This window comes from Microcaecilia unicolor, unplaced genomic scaffold (genome assembly GCF_901765095.1).
Source record: "Microcaecilia unicolor unplaced genomic scaffold, aMicUni1.1, whole genome shotgun sequence".
In the NCBI taxonomy this organism is placed as follows: domain Eukaryota; kingdom Metazoa; phylum Chordata; class Amphibia; order Gymnophiona; family Siphonopidae; genus Microcaecilia; species Microcaecilia unicolor.
The window spans coordinates 98650-116922 of record NW_021963037.1 but is presented as its reverse complement, the minus strand read 5'-3'; the positions used below and the strand labels follow the sequence as shown (position 1 = coordinate 116922).

The 18273-nt window shown below is 44.9% G+C and overlaps 1 protein-coding gene across 1 annotated transcript in view; it reads left to right on the top strand.

Annotated features, from left to right (window-relative positions):
- Positions 1 to 18273, top strand: part of LAMB1 (laminin subunit beta 1) — a gene marked incomplete at its 3' end in the record, with an annotated part of 109454 nt that overhangs the window by 45786 nt on the left and 45395 nt on the right. Inside the window, 10 exon segments of the mRNA XM_030188622.1 lie at positions 568 to 647; positions 7152 to 7287; positions 7366 to 7524; positions 7702 to 7829; positions 7986 to 8106; positions 9110 to 9296; positions 9431 to 9574; positions 11023 to 11254; positions 14206 to 14369; positions 15557 to 15781. Of these exon segments, the coding sequence (XP_030044482.1) occupies positions 568 to 647; positions 7152 to 7287; positions 7366 to 7524; positions 7702 to 7829; positions 7986 to 8106; positions 9110 to 9296; positions 9431 to 9574; positions 11023 to 11254; positions 14206 to 14369; positions 15557 to 15781 (1576 nt within the window).

The window sequence follows — 18273 nt, the reverse complement described above, 5'->3', positions numbered from 1 at the left end:
GGGGGGTGGAAAGGAGCTAGATGCCACTCCATGAAGAGTGCCGCCTGAGGCCTCTGCCTCAGTTGGCCTAAAGGAAGGGCTGCCACTGGCTGGGTTTGTGTGCTGACCCAGAAGTAAACCAGACACTGGCTAATATTCAGATCAGTGCCCGGTTAACTCGGCACATAAAGTAAGGACAGCCTTATCCTAACTATGCACTTAGCCAGTGAGCAGACAGAATATTGCTGCTAGCCAACTAAGTTGCAGCTCCACCCCTGGACCACCACTAACCAGTTAGACAGTGGCTGGTTAGCGATGATTTTCAGTGGCATTATCTGGTTAAATGCCACTGAATATCAGCGAGGTTTAACTGGGCAGGAGCCTCTTCTGCCAGATTAAACCCCCTTGAATATCTACCCCATAGTCTATAGTATATTTCAGCTTTGAGAGGCCATCTTCCATAACCACTTGTTTGTACATTCATGAACTGTTAATGGGTAATGAAAGAGCCCGGACTGTTTCTAGCCAATTGCTTAAGTCCTGTGAAATAACTGATGTTTGAGATGTTAATGGGATATTGTTCTGCAGCCTGAACACTGGGGCCTGAGCAATGACCAGGACGGATGCCGACCTTGCGACTGTATCCCTGGGGGATCACTGAACAATAAGTAAGCTGACTTTTTCTGCTGTTGGGTAATCATTCACCTCATGGATGGGTAGTAAGTGAGCTTCTTTCGATTTGTTTTTTCAGACTTAGGGAAATCTCTGTTGGTGTATGCAGCACCAGTTCACATGCTGAAATGTTTACGAATTCACAAAACATTTTGAAGGAAATTGTAACTGAGTCCCTTATTGTTTTTTATTAGTCCTTTTTCAGTATGTCTTGGAATCTGAAAGCTATTATTAAAATTCCAGATTTCAGGGTGGAAACCAGCAGGGCAACAACTCTCCAGAAACCAGCCAAGTCAGTACTGGCAGATTGGTGATGGCTGGGCACCATCTAGCCAAGCCAATGAGATATAGGGAAGGGATTTTGGAATTATTTCAGTTGTAACTCAAGGCGAATTATATTCAGGTGCAGTAGGTATTTCCTGTCCTGGAGGGCTCATGGTCTTGTTTGTACCTGGTGCAATGGAAGGTTAAGTGACTTGCTCAAGATCAGAAGGAGCTACTTTGAGATTTGAATGTAGCTTCCCTGGGCTCTCAGTTTTGCTGCTTAAACCATTAAGCTGCTCCTCCACGTAGGCGATTAGCTGCTCAGACAACAGCCTCATTAGTTTTTGGTAGCTCTTTAAGCCCATTGCAAAACTTGATAAGGCCTGGAGTGGGTGGACAAATGTAGCTGTTGGGTAGTGATCTACCTAGGCAGGTAAGATAACCAGATTGACTTCAAAGTTATTAAATCACGTGAACTGTGAGAAATTATAGGAGGATCTTAAGAGATTAGAAGACTAAACTTCCAAATGGCAGATGAAATCTAACATGGACAAGCGCAAAGCAATGCACATTGGGAAGAATAACCCAAATTATAAGTACTTGATTCTAGGTTCCATATTAAGTCACCACTAAGGAAAGAGATTTAGGTGTCATCATGGACATTACGTTGAAATCTTCTGCCTAATGTGCGGCATTAGCCAAAACAACAAACAGAATGATATTGCAACCACATCTTGAGTATTGTGTGTGATTCTGGTCACCGTATCTCAAAAAAGAAATAGTGGTATTAGATTATTACAAGATCTGTTTATACCTTATTAGACATTACCCGACTACCCTCCTAATGCTATGCTTTATATAAGCAAGAGGTGCTCAGTGAATACAACTATGTTTGGGAGTTAACGTATTGCTTTTATTTAGCTCAAATTAATAGGTACACAAATTAATTAACAAATGTAATTAAGTTCTGATTAAAGAAATATGTGGAAACTTACAATCTCTGTGTTTCAATAAAATGTTTAATGTTTCCACACAGAGTCAATACCACATATTTACTCTAGCATACCCCCAGTTTGGTTAGTGGACTTAGACTTTGCTAGTTTTTGTCAGGCCAGTATTGATCCAAAAAGAGTCTGATTTGAAAACAAATTTCATTGTAGGAGCATTTCTGATGTTAGCTCAATCCAAATAGGAATGTCTCACCTTTTCCAAAACAGAAATCCTTGGCGAGAAATCTTTTTCCATGGCACATCTTTCCAGTCCCTCTGCTGGGCTGGAGGCTACCATTTTCACATACTCCAACTCGCACATTCACTCTCTCTCACTTAGTCACTCTCATATCCAAGAAATCCCACATTATATAGGATTTGTTTCCATAGTTATTAATAATATGTCTTGTCATTGGCTGTTTAGAGGCTAACGTAGAAGTAATCCATGATTGGCCCAGCTTAATGAGGATTATGTCATGGAAATTGGTTCTATGATGCAAATGCCTAGTCAGCTTAAGCATACACAACCCATTCTCTGATAGGCTCATCAAAGGGGAGTCTCTACAGATCTACCCTCTGACCACCTTCATGGCTAGGTATAATTATCCAAGATCATCGTGACCTTACTAACCTTGCATCACGATTCTTCTGTCCCATGAACTCAGCTAGAGTGAACAGTCCATCTCCAAGTTGCAATGCTCTTTGGTACACCAGCCTGGATCAGTAATGCTGACAGCTTAATTCTTCTAAAAGCATAGTACAGGCCTGATCTGGACAGCTAGGAAGCAAAGCCCAATTTAACCTAACTTCCCTATAGCCTATAGGCCCAAAGCTAACCTTTAAGAACCCCCCCCCCCCCCCCCATTTTATATCCGATATGTGGAAACATATCTGACCCAGTATGTCAGTCTTATGATTTGGATATTGTACAAGAGCCTATAGGTGATTAAGCTCTCCTCAAAAAAACATCACTTGACCCTACCTGTCCCTCCCAACTACTGCCTCATCTCCCTCCTACTCTTCCTCTCCAAAATACTTGAGTGTGCCGTTCACAGCCGCTGCCTTGATTTTCTCTCCTCTCATGCCATCCCCGATCCACTTCAATCCGGTTTTCGCCCTCTACACTCGACAGAAACAGCACTCTCTAAAGTCTGTAATGACCTGTTCCTTGCCAAATCCAGAGGCCACTACTCCATCCTCATCCTCCTCGATCTATCCGCCGCTTTTGACACTGTCAATCATGACTTACTTCTTGCCACACTGTCCTCATTTGGGTTCCAGGGCTCTGTCCTCTCCTGGTTCTCCTCCTATCTCTCCCACCGCACCTTCAGAGTTCAGTCTCATGGATCTTCCTCCACCCCCATCCCCCTATCTGTTGGTGTTCCCCAGGGATCTGTCCTTGGACCCCTTCTCTTCTCAATCTACACCTCCTCCCTGGGCTCCCTGATCTCATCTCATGGTTTCCAGTATCATCTCTATGCTGATGACACCCAGCTGTATCTCTCCACACCAGACATCACCGCGGAGACCCAGGCAAAGGTATCAGCCTGCTTATCTGACATTGCTGCCTGGATGTCCAACCGCCTCCTGAAACTGAACACGTCCAAGACCGAGCTCATCGTCTTTCCACCAAAACCCACTTCTTCTCTTCCTCCACTTTCTATCTCAGTTGATAACACCCTCATCCTCCCCGTCTCATCTGCCCGCAACCTCGGAGTCATCTTTGACTCCTCCCTCTCCTTCTCTGCGCATATCCAGCAGATAGCCAAGACCTGTCGCTTCTTCCTCTTTAACATCAGCAAAATTAGCCCTTTCCTCTCTGAACACACCACCCGAACTCTCGTCCATGCTCTCATTACCTCTCGCCTTGACTACTGCAACTTACTCCTCACCGGCCTCCCACTTAGTCATCTATCCCCCCTTCAATCTGTTCAGAACTCTGCCGCACGTCTTATATTCTGCCAGAACCAATATACTCATATCACCCCTCTCCTCAGGTCACTTCACTGGCTTCCAATCAGATACCGCATTCAATTCAAGCTCCTCCTTCTTACCTACAAATGCACTCAGTCTGCCGCCCCTCACTACCTTTCTACCCTCATTTCCCCTTACGTTCCCGCCCGAAACCTCCGTTCACAGGACAAATCCCTCCTCTCTGTACCCTTCTCCACCACCGCCAACTCCAGGCTCCGCTCATTCTGCCTCGCCTCACCCTATGCTTGGAACAACCTTCCTGAGCCCATACGCCAAGCCCCCTCCCTGCCCATCTTCAAGTCTCTGCTTAAAACCCACCTCTTCATTGCTGCGTTCGGCACCTAACTCTTACCGTTCAGTAAATCCAGACTGCCCCAATTTGACCGTTCACTTGTCTACTAGATTGTAAGCTCTTTTGAGCAGGGACTGTCCCTCTATGTAAATTGTACAGCGCTGCGTAACCCTAGTAGCGCTTTAGAAATGTTTAGTAGTAGTAGTAGTAGTTCTGTATTTGGCGGTATAGACCAAGATATGTAGGCAGACTGAGTGAGTCAATTTGTGTTTATCTGCCATCCTATACAGTGCGTTCATGGGGACAATTTTCAATGGGCTGGTTAGTTACAAAGTACATGCATACTTTTAATATTTATTTTATAGCTAATTTTCAAACAGCAGCTACCCAGGTAATCATGTCTTTCAAAATTATTGGAACGTGTGTGCATACTTTGCACTTGTTCATGTAGGCAACCAGCCAGGGTGTGTGTATGTGTACATTTGAAAATTCAATATATGGCATCATAGGTGTGGAATGGCTTCCAGAGGGTATTTTTCACATTCAGCTAGAGCTAAGTCTAGATATAATTATTTTCAGATCATTCTCAGGCAGAGTAATGTGCTGACTATGACACAAGCTAGATTATTTGATTTCTTAATTACTATTATTTTAAATTAATTCATGCCAACTGGAATAATGCCTCATTACTGACCTGTCATTTCTGGTGGAGTACTGTATGCCAAGTTTATAGGTGTGAGAAGCAGGTGACTGAAAACTCTTGATCGGCCCCATGTATACCTACAAGATATGGGAGCCGTTTGAAGAGAGCATTTTCCATCTCACAGATAGGCTGCAGAGAATACCTTCTCCTGCTTTAGACTTAGCCTGGCCTCAGAATGACATCCTATAGTATATCTCCTATCAAACTGAGCTCTCTTTTTCATCAAGCACTGCCATTTCCTCCCCTCACCCTCCCCACTGACAGTTTGAACTTCGTGGGTGTGGCTTGGATCTCTTTCAGGGAGAGAAAACTAACAACTTATAGCAGCAGCTTCAGAGAGCATTTTCCATCTCACAGATAGGCTGCAGAGAATACCTTCTCCTGCTTTAGACTTAGCCTGGCCTCAGAATGACATCCTATAGTATATCTCCTATCAAACTGAGCTCTCTTTTTCATCAAGCACTGCCATTTCCTCCCCTCACCCTCCCCACTGACAGTTTGAACTTCGTGGGTGTGGCTTGGATCTCTTTCAGGGAGAGAAAACTAACAACTTATAGCAGCAGCTTCAGAGAGCATTTTCCATCTCACAGATAGGCTGCAGAGAATACCTTCTCCTGCTTTAGACTTAGCCTGGCCTCAGAATGACATCCTATAGTATATCTCCTATCAAACTGAGCTCTCTTTTTCATCAAGCACTGCCATTTCCTCCCCTCACCCTCCCCACTGACAGTTTGAACTTCGTGGGTGTGGCTTGGATCTCTTTCAGGGAGAGAAAACTAACAACTTATAGCAGCAGCTTCAGAGAGCATTTTCCATCTCACAGATAGGCTGCAGAGAATACCTTCTCCTGCTTTAGACTTAGCCTGGCCTCAGAATGACATCCTATAGTATATCTCCTATCAAACTGAGCTCTCTTTTTCATCAAGCACTGCCATTTCCTCCCCTCACCCTCCCCACTGACAGTTTGAACTTCGTGGGTGTGGCTTGGATCTCTTTCAGGGAGAGAAAACTAACAACTTATAGCAGCAGCTTCAGAGAGCATTTTCCATCTCACAGATAGGCTGCAGAGAATACCTTCTCCTGCTTCCACCCACCCTACCCCTCTACCCACCCACCCCTAGAGTGACATGTCTTATATAACCTCCCTATCAACCCACTCATTACTTTACCTCACCCATTTCTATTCTTCTATCACCTTCTCCCACTACTCCAACCAGAGTTACACCTAATCACACTGACCACCCTTCAACATCTTCTGTCCTTCTGTGACTGTTCTCTTGTGCTTGACTGCTTAAATATTTTAAATTTAAATGCTTTACTTTTTGTCTATTAGATTGTAAGCTCTTTGAGCAGGGACTGTCTTTCTTCTGTGTTTGTACAGCGCTGCGTACACTTTGTAGCGCTCTAGAAATGTTAAATAGTAGTAGTAGTAGTATATGGCATTCATCTGATGATCCTCTGTGATGTACTGTCTGTTAAGCTAGAAATCTGCTGATAGATCTCTGTGCACTGGTTAAGTGATCATAGATCTAATGTCTTCCTTTTCTGGAATTGTTTCATTATATTGTATATTTTGTTAAGCCTTAAACTTTCAGTAACATTTTTGAACTGGAATTTCTATTACGTATTCCAGAACCTGTGTGATAGTTGTGTCCAACTGGCAAGTGGAGAGAGAGAACTGAAAACTGAACTGACACATGTCTCTCTTGGCATCCAGTCCAGCTCTTCAGTATTTTCTATCTCCTGGTCCAGTTGGTTAACTGGTCCCCAGTTGAGCTTTGCAAGTGGCTTGAGTCTGCAGAGTCATATCTGCCACAGTAAGGCAAGGATACATTTCTCTGCTCTTTGCAACAAAGTAGGGTTCATCATTGTGTGGAATCATGTTGTGGGTGTTAAGAATGCATTTGATTTAGTTAACTAAATACACCAATACATTCTCTTCTGAATTCTCATTCTCCCATCATTTTATCACATTTATACCGTTACTCACAGAAAATGTTATACCAAATGTTCTTTTGCTAATGTTCTATTACCCTATCAGTTTCCCGCTGTCTCTTTCCACTGTTCCATTTTTCTTTTCCTCGATCCTATTCCCTTAATGATACCTTGACTCTGTCTCCGCATAACTTCTCATAATGTAATCCATAACTGAGTTGTAACAAATCGTATTTCCATCATTTACAATGTATTGTAAGCCATACTGAGCCCGCAAATAGGTGGGAAAATGTGGGATACAAATGCAACAAAATAAATAAATAAACTCCTCTCAATATTTCAGCTGTTCACCAGAGACTGGCCAGTGTCAGTGCAGGCCGCACATGATTGGACGTAGGTGCAACGAAGTGGAATCTGGATTTTACTTTGTTGCATTAGATCATTACACGTATGAAGCAGAAGAAGCTCATTTTGGTCCTGTAAGTAGAAAAGCTTTACAAAACATTTAGGTGTTCTCACTCTTCCTTTTTGAACTATTTTTTTTACTTTCTCCTCAGGGAGTAAGCCTAGTGGAGAGAGAGTATCCTCCAGATCGTATCCCATCCTGGACTGGGTTAGGCTTTGTGAGAGTTCCAGAAGGCGCCTACTTGGAATTCTACATTGACAATATTCCTTTCTCAATGGAGTACGACCTTCTCATCCGCTATGAGCCACAGGTAAATGAGCACCATGTTTTCTAGTGTGGCTGCCAGTTGTTAACTTTTGTGGGAGTATTTCTGATTTAGTTTTCATGGAATCAGTGCAATAGGTCTCAGTTGGCATGTTTGGTGGGAAATCACTTTGCAGATTCACAAGTGAGGCCGCAGACTCTGAGTATGGATTTTTGCTTTCAGTTACCTGAGCAATGGGAGGAGGCTCTAATAACAGTGTTACGTCCTGGCAAAATCCCTACCAGCAGCAGGTGTGGCAACACCGTTCCTGATGATGACAATCAAGTGGTATCCCTGTCCCCAGGCTCAAGGTCAGCATATCCTCTTCCTAAATGTTACGAGATTTCCTTGTGGCTGTCATGTTTTCTATTGATTGCATTAATCCCTGTACAATTGGCATGGAAAAGGTGTAGTCCTTGTTGCTGTTGGCTGTTCTGTGATTGGTTTGTCCTGTTCACACTCTTTAGGTATGTAGTCCTGCCACGCCCAGTGTGCTTTGAAAAGGGAATGAATTACACTGTTCGACTGGAACTGCCACGCTATTCCTCTAGTGTAGATGTGGAAAACCCATACACCCTGATTGATTCCGTAAGTATAAGCCTTTATGGAATGTATGGGTCAGTGTTCAGCAAGCAGCGGTGAACGTTTTGCTGGCTGTTGCTGGCGTTATTCCTGGATATTCAGAGCTGGGCCATGTCCAGACTTTGACATTGAATATCCAGTTTCCATTACATAGCTTCCCACTAGTCCAGAACCTGTGGGATAGTTGGGTCCATAAACCAGCAGGTGGAGATAAAAACTGAGCTGAGACATCTCTTGGCATCCAGTCCAGCTCCTCAGTATTTTCTATCTCCAGCAGGTGGATGGACATGCTTGTCAGTCTCTGGTTCTGAGTAATTTTTCTCTTGGTCCAGTTGGTCAGTTGGTCTCCAGTTGAGCTTTGTGGGTGGCTTGAGTCTGTAGTGTCATATCTGGAGGACTTCAGATCCATGTCTCTGGTGCTTCGTGAATGTATTTCTTCCCTCCCTTCACCTCTCCCCTGTTTTCTGTAGAGTTCTCCTTTTCCAGCACACCAACCTAAAAAAAAAAAAATCACTTCATACTAATTTGCGGTATATCAAATAATAAATGTGTACAGGATATGTTGTTTCCTAATACCTTGCTAATGTGATAGGAAAACAACGATAAGACCAGGAGGAAGTCCATTGTTGACTAATCGGTAGGTGTGGGTCAAAGGGGACTTCTATCGCTGCCTGATTGCTAATAATAGGTATAATTACTCCTATGGTCATATTGCTATTGTGAAATCTGTCTAAAACATTTTTCTGGTTGTATTTTTGTAAGGCGGGTAGAGCTTGGATTTGTATATGCCCCTGTTTAATACATAGGACTTCCTTACATCATGAGACAATGAGACAATTTTTGAAAGCATGTATTTAACATATAGATGTGGATAATGTTTAGGATTTCGGTTGTTTATAAATATGAGCCAGACTGCAGATTGAACAGGTTCGTGGCACCTGTGTAAGCTGTTTTCTCCTCATTTAATGAGCGCTGATACGATGACCTGTTCCGAAATTCTGTTTTCCAGATTGTTCTTTTGCCCCACTGCCAGTCTCTGGACATCTTTACAACTGGCGGCTCAGGAAACGCCTGGGAAATGTTTCAGAGATACCGGTGCCTCGAGAATAGCATGAGTGTGGTCAAGACCCCTATGACAGAAGTCTGCAAAAATATTATCTTCAGTATCTCTGCGCTGACTCACGAGGGAGCCTTATGTAAGTAGAACTCCTGAGCAGAGAGCTCTGGTATGGGCATCTCAAAGGAATGAAAACGGCAGATGAGTTTTAATGGAGTGGGACAAATGACCTGTGATGTGGTTTGACACGCTGCCTGTTGTGTTTCAAAACAGCTTGCAAATGTGATCCTCAGGGCTCACTGAGCTCTGTGTGCAATCCTAATGGAGGACAGTGCCAGTGCCGTCCTAACGTTGTGGGAAGAAATTGTGACCGGTGTGCTCCTGGCACTTACGGGTTTGGCCCGCATGGATGTAGACGTATGTATATTTTTTTTCATAGCAGCTTAAACATGAATGTATTATTAGTAAACATACTGTAGATATGCATTATGGATGATATTATGTAAAGGAAAGCTTAGTTATTGCTGATGTTCAGAGTTTGCTTGGAGGGTATTGACAGGCTTTAGCTTAGATGGGTGATATTTTCCAGGTGGTACCACACTCCACTAGAAATGGAGAAAAGGATGGATTAGAGAAGAGAAATGTTATTAATAACAGAAACATAGGCTAGATATGTTTTTATACATAAAATTACGATTAATATACCAGAAAATATATTTATTTGAAATTTGAACAAGGAACCTGAACAAAAAAATATATAAGTATAAAATGATAAATTTACCATATATTGTAAATATTTATTTTGAAGCTAGAGTCAGTCAGTACATTTTTACTGACTGATTCCAGCCAAAGTTGCTTCTGACACTGACTCCATTGCCACAGCCCTGATTCTGACAAAGAAGATTGACGGAAGCCAGATAATCCAAGCCATGCCTACCTCTGTTTCAATGAGATTTGGATTAAATCCAAGCCAGCACTCGTCTGTCTGCGCTCATTTTCACTTGGCTTGTAAATCCATTATATAAAAAAATAGTAAAAAAAGGCCCGTTTCTGAGACCAATGAAACGGGCGCTAGTAAGGTGATGACTTTCTGCCATTAATGTTGTAAATGGAAGTGTTAGGATCTTACCACACTGCAAATACAGGAAAATATGAGTACACTGGAAATACAGAGAAATAAACCAGTCAATCTTGTAGTTCCAGCGATGTTCCTGTCCTGCGTGGTGCACATAAAATGACCCCTTCTCCGTCCTGACACTCCTCCCTTATTCCCATACACTTCCCTCTGATAGGTCCCTCGATGTCGCGTACCGTTGCATGGCAACTGTGCACCATTGACTTGACAGAGAAAATGAGTCCTTCTCCTGACACGCCTCCCTTCTTCCCATACACGTCCCTCTGATTGGTCCCTGGACGTCGCGTACCGTTGACTGAGGATCCTCCCTTCTTCCCATTTCCCTCTATTAGGTCCGTCGACGTCGCATACCGTTGCCTGGCAACTGTGCACCGTTGCCTTCGCTAACTGAAAATGACCCCTTCTCCTGACGCTCCTCCCTTCTTTCCATACAGTTCCATGTGATACGTCCCTCGACGTCGTAAGTGTGCACCGTTGCCTTCACTCTCACTGTTCCACCCTCGACGTCATCACGTTTTGACACGAGGACGGGGCAGAGAGAGATGTGACAGACTTACGAATGTTATGAACCCTGTAACAATGTTACAAACCCTTCACTGAAGCCACGAAATCAGCTTCAGAACGTTGGAGGTGCGTTTTATTATAGTAGATGGTGTATAGCCAGACCTGTGTCATGTTTGATGACATTGCATGAAGGAAGAATCATTGTTTCTCTCTAATCTGTCCTTAGCTTGTGAGTGCAATCCGCAAGGCTCGGCACATTCTTTCTGCCATCCTGAGACTGGTCAGTGCCCCTGTGTTCATGGGGCCTATGGTCGACAGTGCGATAGATGCTTGCCTGCTTATTGGGGATTTCCTAGCTGCCGAGAGTGTCAGTGTAATGGCCATGGTGACAATTGTGATCCCATTACTGGCGCATGCCTGAACTGTAGAGATCACACAGACGGGCATAACTGTGAGAGGTAAGTGCTCATTTAACTAATTGTGATTTGAATATTTGCATTTTGGTTCAAACATTATTCAGTGTGTAGAGCAGAGGCGTAACTGGACTTCGGCGGGAGGGGGGCCAGAGCCAGAGTGAGGGGGCACATTTTAGCCCCCCCCCCCCACTGCCGTTGGCAGACCCCCCCCCTGCCGATGACCTTCTCCACCCCCCCTCCCGCCGCCAACCCTCCCCCGCCGCCGTCGCCTACCTTTGCTGGCGGGGGACCCCAACCCCCGCCAACCGAGGTCCTGTCATCCGTTGCAGCAAATCTTCAGTTTCAAATTCTGAGTCTGACATCCTGCACGTTGTACGTGCAGGACATCAGAACAGGAAGCTTTGCTGCAGCAGAAGAGAGGACCTTAGCTGGCGGGGGTTGGGGTCCCCCGCCAGCAAAGATAGGCGACGGCGGGTTGGCGGCGGGAGGGTGGTGGAGAGGGTTGTCGGCAGGGGGGTCCAGGGCCAAATCTACGGGGGCCCAGGCCCCCGTGGCCCCACGCAGATACACTCCTGGCGTAGAGATCTATAATATTAGCAAAGATCATTTGCGCTCTGTATCAAAGACTGTGGGACACATACACTAAGCCTTTTCCTCGTAAGTCCATCAAGTCCCTTATGTTTTGTGTGCTAGTATTTGTGACAAGATATCGGGCTGCTAATAAATTTCATCACGTCGTTGGTGTTTCTGTGAAACCACTTCTACCTCCTGTGTTGATAAGGAGACACTCCATGAAGGTTACATAGCAATACTTTTAAAATGAATAGGCAAAAATAATTTTTCACTAAACAAATAGTTAAGCTCTGGAACTCATTGCTGGAGGATGTGGAAATGGCAGTTAGCGTGTCTGGTTTTAAAAGCGGTATGGACGAGTTCCTGGAGGAAAAGTCCATAAACTGCTATTAAGGTAGACTTGGGGGGGAAACCACTACTTAGCCCTGAGTTCAGTATCATAGAATTTTGCTACTCTTTGGAGTCTTGCTTGGTACTTGGGATCTGGATTGGCCATTGTTGGAAGCAGGATGCTGAGCTGGATACACTATCGGTCTGACCCAGTATGTTCTCATATGAGATGGACGCTTTGGATATGGATTCCTGCTGCCCATTGTAACTGAGACTTGTAATGTAGCCTTGGGGTCATGATGGTGTGAACTTGCATGTGGTGTTATTTAGCATATTGGTAGTCATTCCAAACTATAAATTTAAATGGAAAGAATGCAAAGTCCATCTTAATAAGAAACGGCACTTGATCACTACATTTTCATCCCTCACGTATGATTTTTCTTGTTGTCCGTCCAGGAATGGTTAACACAGTTGTTGCATGTTACTCCTGGGGAAATTCTGCATGTGGGTGTAGAGGCAGCAGCAGTGGCAACTTGTAGGGTTCCCCATCATATTTTCCCGATTGAGGAGACAGGTGACTGCATAGCGAGCTACATCTTCCTCCTCTGCCAGCCCAGATCTGACTATTAATTTCAACCATGTGGCTCAAATCAGCAGTCGGACTCCAGGTAGCAGAGGAGAAGGACACAGCCCCTTGTGTTGCATCCCTCCTCCTGGTGAATGATTAGCAGGGGTGGGGGTGGGGACAGGGCAGAAAGAACTGCAAGTGTTTGCACATGGGGGAAGGGAGGGGAAAGAGAGAGAGTTGTAAGTTTGCCTGGGGGGTGGAGAATCAGAGCTGGGGGGTTTGTGCTGGAGAGTAAGACAGCTGCAGATGTGTACCTGGAGAAACTGTAAAAGAACTTGAGAGGGACAGCATGGGTATAGAGAGAATTGGTAGGAAGAATGAACTGGGGGAGACAGACAACTGCGGTCTGACTGCTGGGAAATAGGGAGAGAGAACTGTGAGGTAAAAGAGTGAGAGAAAGCAGTGGCGTTCCTAGGTGGGGGCGGTCCGCCCCGGGTGCATGCCGCTGAGGGGGGGGGTGCCGCGCACACGCCTGCGCCTGTCCGTCGTTCGTTCCATGCTTCCTCTGCCCCGGAACAGGTCCGGGGCAGAGGGAGCATGGAACGAACGACGGACAGGCATGCGCGGCAGGGGTTCTTTCAAAGGGGGGGTCCTTTCGCCCAGGGGGGGTCGCACTGCATCCGGGGGGGGGGTGCTGCACCCAGGGGTTGGGGTGCATCGGCGATCCGCCCCGGGTGTCAGCCCCCCTAGGAACGCCACTGAGAGAGAGAAACCTGGGTGGCAGGGGAGAAAAGTAACTAGAGATCAGAGGGAGAGGGCTGGGAGGCGTCCACCCTGGAGAGGGGCGGAGAAAGTCAGGGGTTGAACAAGAAGAGGAGAGGATAAAACTTACAGAGGGGCTTTAAGTTTGTTTTGAAGAGAGAGAGTTGGTCAGATTGGAACCTGGGAAAGATCAAGCTGAGGAGAGAGAAAGTGTTGGGGGGGGGGGGCGGGGGATGCAAAACCTGGGGCTAGGAGGAGCTAGGCCTTTGATGGGGGAATTATGCACAAAAATTGCATATGAATTATGCAAAACTTGAAAATATTGTGAGATTTTTTTATTTTTGCACACGAGTTGTGGTTTTTTTTTTTGTTTTTTAAACATTTTTACTAGTCTTTATTAACGATTGCAGTTTTTTGTATAGGATTCCCCCAGGAGTGACATGTTAACCAGAGGTTTAGTTGTCTGTATTTGTTTTAATTAATGCAGCTAGGCCAAACAAAACAATGATAGTCCTGTTCACTCTGTTTCACAAGAAACATGAAGCCTCTAGTGTTTTTCTTCTCCAAAGCTGAGCAGGAAAGAAGAGGAGAAAAGCAGCATGGTGAAAGGGAGAGAGGGCCATTGTGGGGGGAGGCATTTGGAATGTTTGTTCATTAAAAATAACAATTTTCCCCTGTTGAAATATAATCCCCCCCCCCATTTTTTTAATATCTATATATATATGGTGGATTAGAGTGTAATTTTTGTATTTGAGCACAGATGTCTTGCTGGATACTATGGAGATCCTACACTGGGATCAGGAGATCACTGCCGACCTTGCCCTTGTCCTGATGGCCCAGGAAGTGGACGACAGTTTGCCAGTGGCTGTTACCAGGATCCTGTCACCTTGCAGGTGATCTGTTCCTGTCACTTTGGATATACAGGTAATGTACACACAGATACTGCCAAAGTCACCTCCCGTGTTAGCATCTTAGGAGTAAATATTCAGCATGGCAGCAGTCGGTGATTTTGTAGTCACTGCCAGATTTATTACTAATCATTTCTATAGCATTAATAGACAAATGCAGCGCTGTACACACCTTCCAGTCCCACCGGGTTTGTTGGAGGTGTGAGTTCTTCTATTGTTTTAAAAATTTAGTGCCTGATATTCAGAGAGGTTTAACCGGGCAGGAGCGGAATTTAACAAGGTATTGCCCCTGAATATCTCTGCTAACTGGCCAGGTTTAGGCAGTCCGGGGTGGAGTTTGGGTAGAGTCATAACTTAGCTAGTTAGAGGCTATATTCTGTTCAGTAACATAAGTGCATAAAGTTAGGCCAGGAAAAGGGATGTCCTAAATTTTATGCAGAGGATACAACCAAAAGGCAGGTATATTAAGAACATAAACAATCTTTATTGAAAATCCAAAGACTCCCGGAGATTTACATATCCGTGCCCGACATTGCCATGTTTTGCCTTGAAACGACTGATCAGGGGTCTAAATTAATGCTCTTTTCCCTAATTTAGCTCCTGACACAGCCGTTTCAAGGTGAAACATGGCCATGTCAGGCATAGATGTGTAAATCTCTGGGAGCCTTTGGATTTTAAATAAAGACAGTTTATCTTCTTATTACATCTGCCTTTTGCTTTTATCCTCCACGTTGGATTTGGTGGAACGTTTGCCTTGTTGTTTTCTCACCCCTAACTTTTATGCACCAAGGTAACAGGCCGGTGCCTGATTAACATTTAGGTCAGTGCACATACCCAGATAATTCAGTGCCTTTTAGTCCAAGGCTGTGTGTGGCTTAAAGCCACTTACCTCTGCGAGCTGGATATTACCCACTAAAAGTTTAGATGTATGTCATCCTGATTCACTGAAGGTGAAGCTCTCTTTTCACTGCTGACAGACGGGACAATGTAGACACACTCTTGGTGATGTCATCCAAGAGTGTATCTGCATTTTCTGGCCATCAGCAGAGAACCCCTGTTACAGGTAAGCAACACTGCTTTATAACTCCGGAGTGTTGCTTAATTTTTACATCTGGTGAGATTGATCCTTATTTTGTGGCCAGTTGTCTGACGTCAGACTTAATGAGGTGCATATGTGGGCCTTTTTTCCCCCCCTGTCTGTAGGTATCCGGTGCGACGAATGTGCTTCAGGGTTCTTTGGAAACCCTGGGGAGATTGGTGGAATTTGTCAGCAGTGCCAGTGCAACAACAACATTGACATAACTGATCCAGAAGCCTGTGACAAGCATTCTGGGATATGCCTGAAGTGCCTGTATCATACCAAGGGGGAGCGCTGTCAGCAGTGCCAGATCGGCTATTACGGAAATGCTGTGCAGCAGGACTGTAGAAGTAAGAGACTGCATCTTGTTCACTTTTTAATTCCTCTCATGGTTTTCCATTTGAGCACGCTTCGTTTAATCTGCAGTACTGGTTTAACACAGGTTATAATATTCTAACAGCAAGGCGCCACATTAACTGTTAGCGCAGTGGTTCCCAAAACTGATCCTGGAGGCACCGTAGTCAGTCAGATTTTAGGAAATGCAGATCTCTCTCATGAATATTCATTGTGGGTATCCTGGAAACCTGACTGGCTGGGGTGCCTCCAGGACCAGGTTTGGGAACTACTGTGTTAGTGCATGCCAGTTGCTGTATTAAACAGCTAACATGGAAAATGTCATTTGGGGGAGGGAAATGGAAGGGCTTTGTGCCTTACCATTAACACATTATTAAGCATGTACTAACAATTAATATGAATCTCTACATAAAGGCAGTTAAAAATCCCAATAATTAATTTTGTTGCGGAGGATGACGGGGGTTGTACAGCTGATTTTGTATATCCTATTGTCTGTAATGTATCAGTGTAACAGAATACCGGATATAGGTTTTATCTGATGTCTCTGCCGAGAGAAACTGTACATTATAAGACTCCTGAGGAAGGCGCTTTTTAGCGCCGAAACACAGCTGTGTCGAGTCGAGTTTTTTACTGTGTGACTTGGAATAAAGGTTTGATTTACAATACACGTCTTCCCCGGTCTTGGAGGTGCCTTCCTTTCCTACTCTCTGCTGTGTGCTTTTCTTGCTTAGGATTCTAGTGTAACTCCACTTTCTTGGTGGTGTTTTCCTTTTTTCCCAATTTGCATGTGCAATTTAATTGAATAATGAACTAATTAGCACCAATAATTGGCTTTTTAACTACCAATTGGCACTAATGAGATTCAATTAGCATTTACGCCAGCCTAAGAAATGGGAGAGTCATGGGTGTAACAGGGGTAAGTGATAGTTCATGTATGAGTACGAGTTCGTGCATGTATGCCCCTGGGGAAAGAATGTGTACTATGGGCCAGATTCAGTGAACGATGCTCAAAAATTGGTACCGTAAAAAAATCAGCACCCAGAATTGCTATTCTGTAAGCTGAGCTCCCTTTTATAGAATAGCAAGTAGCACCAATTCCCACATCCAAATTTGGGCACCAGACTTCCACCTGCTGAAACCAGGTGTAATTCCTGGTTCTCAATTTGGGCGTTCATCCCCGGTATTCTATAACTGCACGCAAATTTTCGGAACACCCCTGACCCGCCTGTGCCCCTCCCGTGGCCGCATCCCCTTTTTGGGTGGCAGGCTATGGGATTTGGCGCCATAGAATAGGCTATGGGATTTGGCTTTATAGAATAGCGCACAGCCAGATGCACGCAAATTCTAATTGGTGCCAATTGATGTCAATAATTGTTAGCGCCCAACGATTGCCATTATTATTGTGCGTTAACAAATGAAGTTATGCACGCATCTCAGGATTGTGCCCTAACTTTGGTGTGCAAGTGTGAGCAACCTGTATAAAATCCGAAGGTATGTGTTTAAGAAACGTACTAACGACATTTGTTTGACGAGGAAAACAAACATTAGTGTGTTATAATGATTAGCACACCCACTAAATGCTAGAGACACCCATAGAAATATATGGGCATCTCTAATGTTTAGCTTGTGCTTATTTTTAGCACACGCTAAAAACGCTAGCGTGCCTTTGTAAAAGGACCCCTAAGTTAGTTGAGGGGGGAGAGAGTTGGTCAGTTTGGAACCTGGGAAAGATCAAGCTGAGGATGGAGAGTGGCAGAGCCTGGGGCTGGGAAGAGCCAGACCTTCTGATGGGGGAATTACCCTGTTTCCCCGAAAGTAAGACATCCCGCGAAAATAAGACCTAGTAGAGGTTTTCCTGAATTGGTAGATATAAGGCCTCCCCCAAAAGTAAGACCTAGCAAATTTTTGTTTGAAAACAGGGCCGCTGAGAGCCGGACAAGGCCGCCCCCCACCCGAGGTCGCCGGGCCCCCCCTCCACCCACCCTCTGTCGCTCCCGGAACTAACCTTAAATGCCTCCTTTCACCTTCGCAGCAAGCAGCAGCAGGGCAGACCTCTCCTTCCTTCCATGCCCCGCCCTCGCGGACATTACGTCAGGCGAGGGCGGGACACGGAAGGAAGGAGTGGCCTGCCCTGCTGCTGCTTGCTGCGAAGGTGAAAGGAGGCGTTTAAGGTTAGTTCCGGGAGCGACAGAGGGCGGGTGGGCCAACCCCGATCCAACCCCGATGTTTCCCCAAAAAATAAGACAGCCCCTGAAAATAAGACCTAGCGCATTTTTGAGGGCAAAAATTAATATAAGACAGTGTCTTATTTTCGGGGAAACACGGTATGCACAAAACAATTGCTAGTATTATTGCTGCTACTACTACTTATCCTTAGATGTACATAGTGCTGTACACAAACATATAAGAGACGGCCCCTGCTCAACAGAGCTTACAGTCTAATCAAGATAGACAGATAAACAGTTGCTTGCTGCTAGTTTGAGGGCAT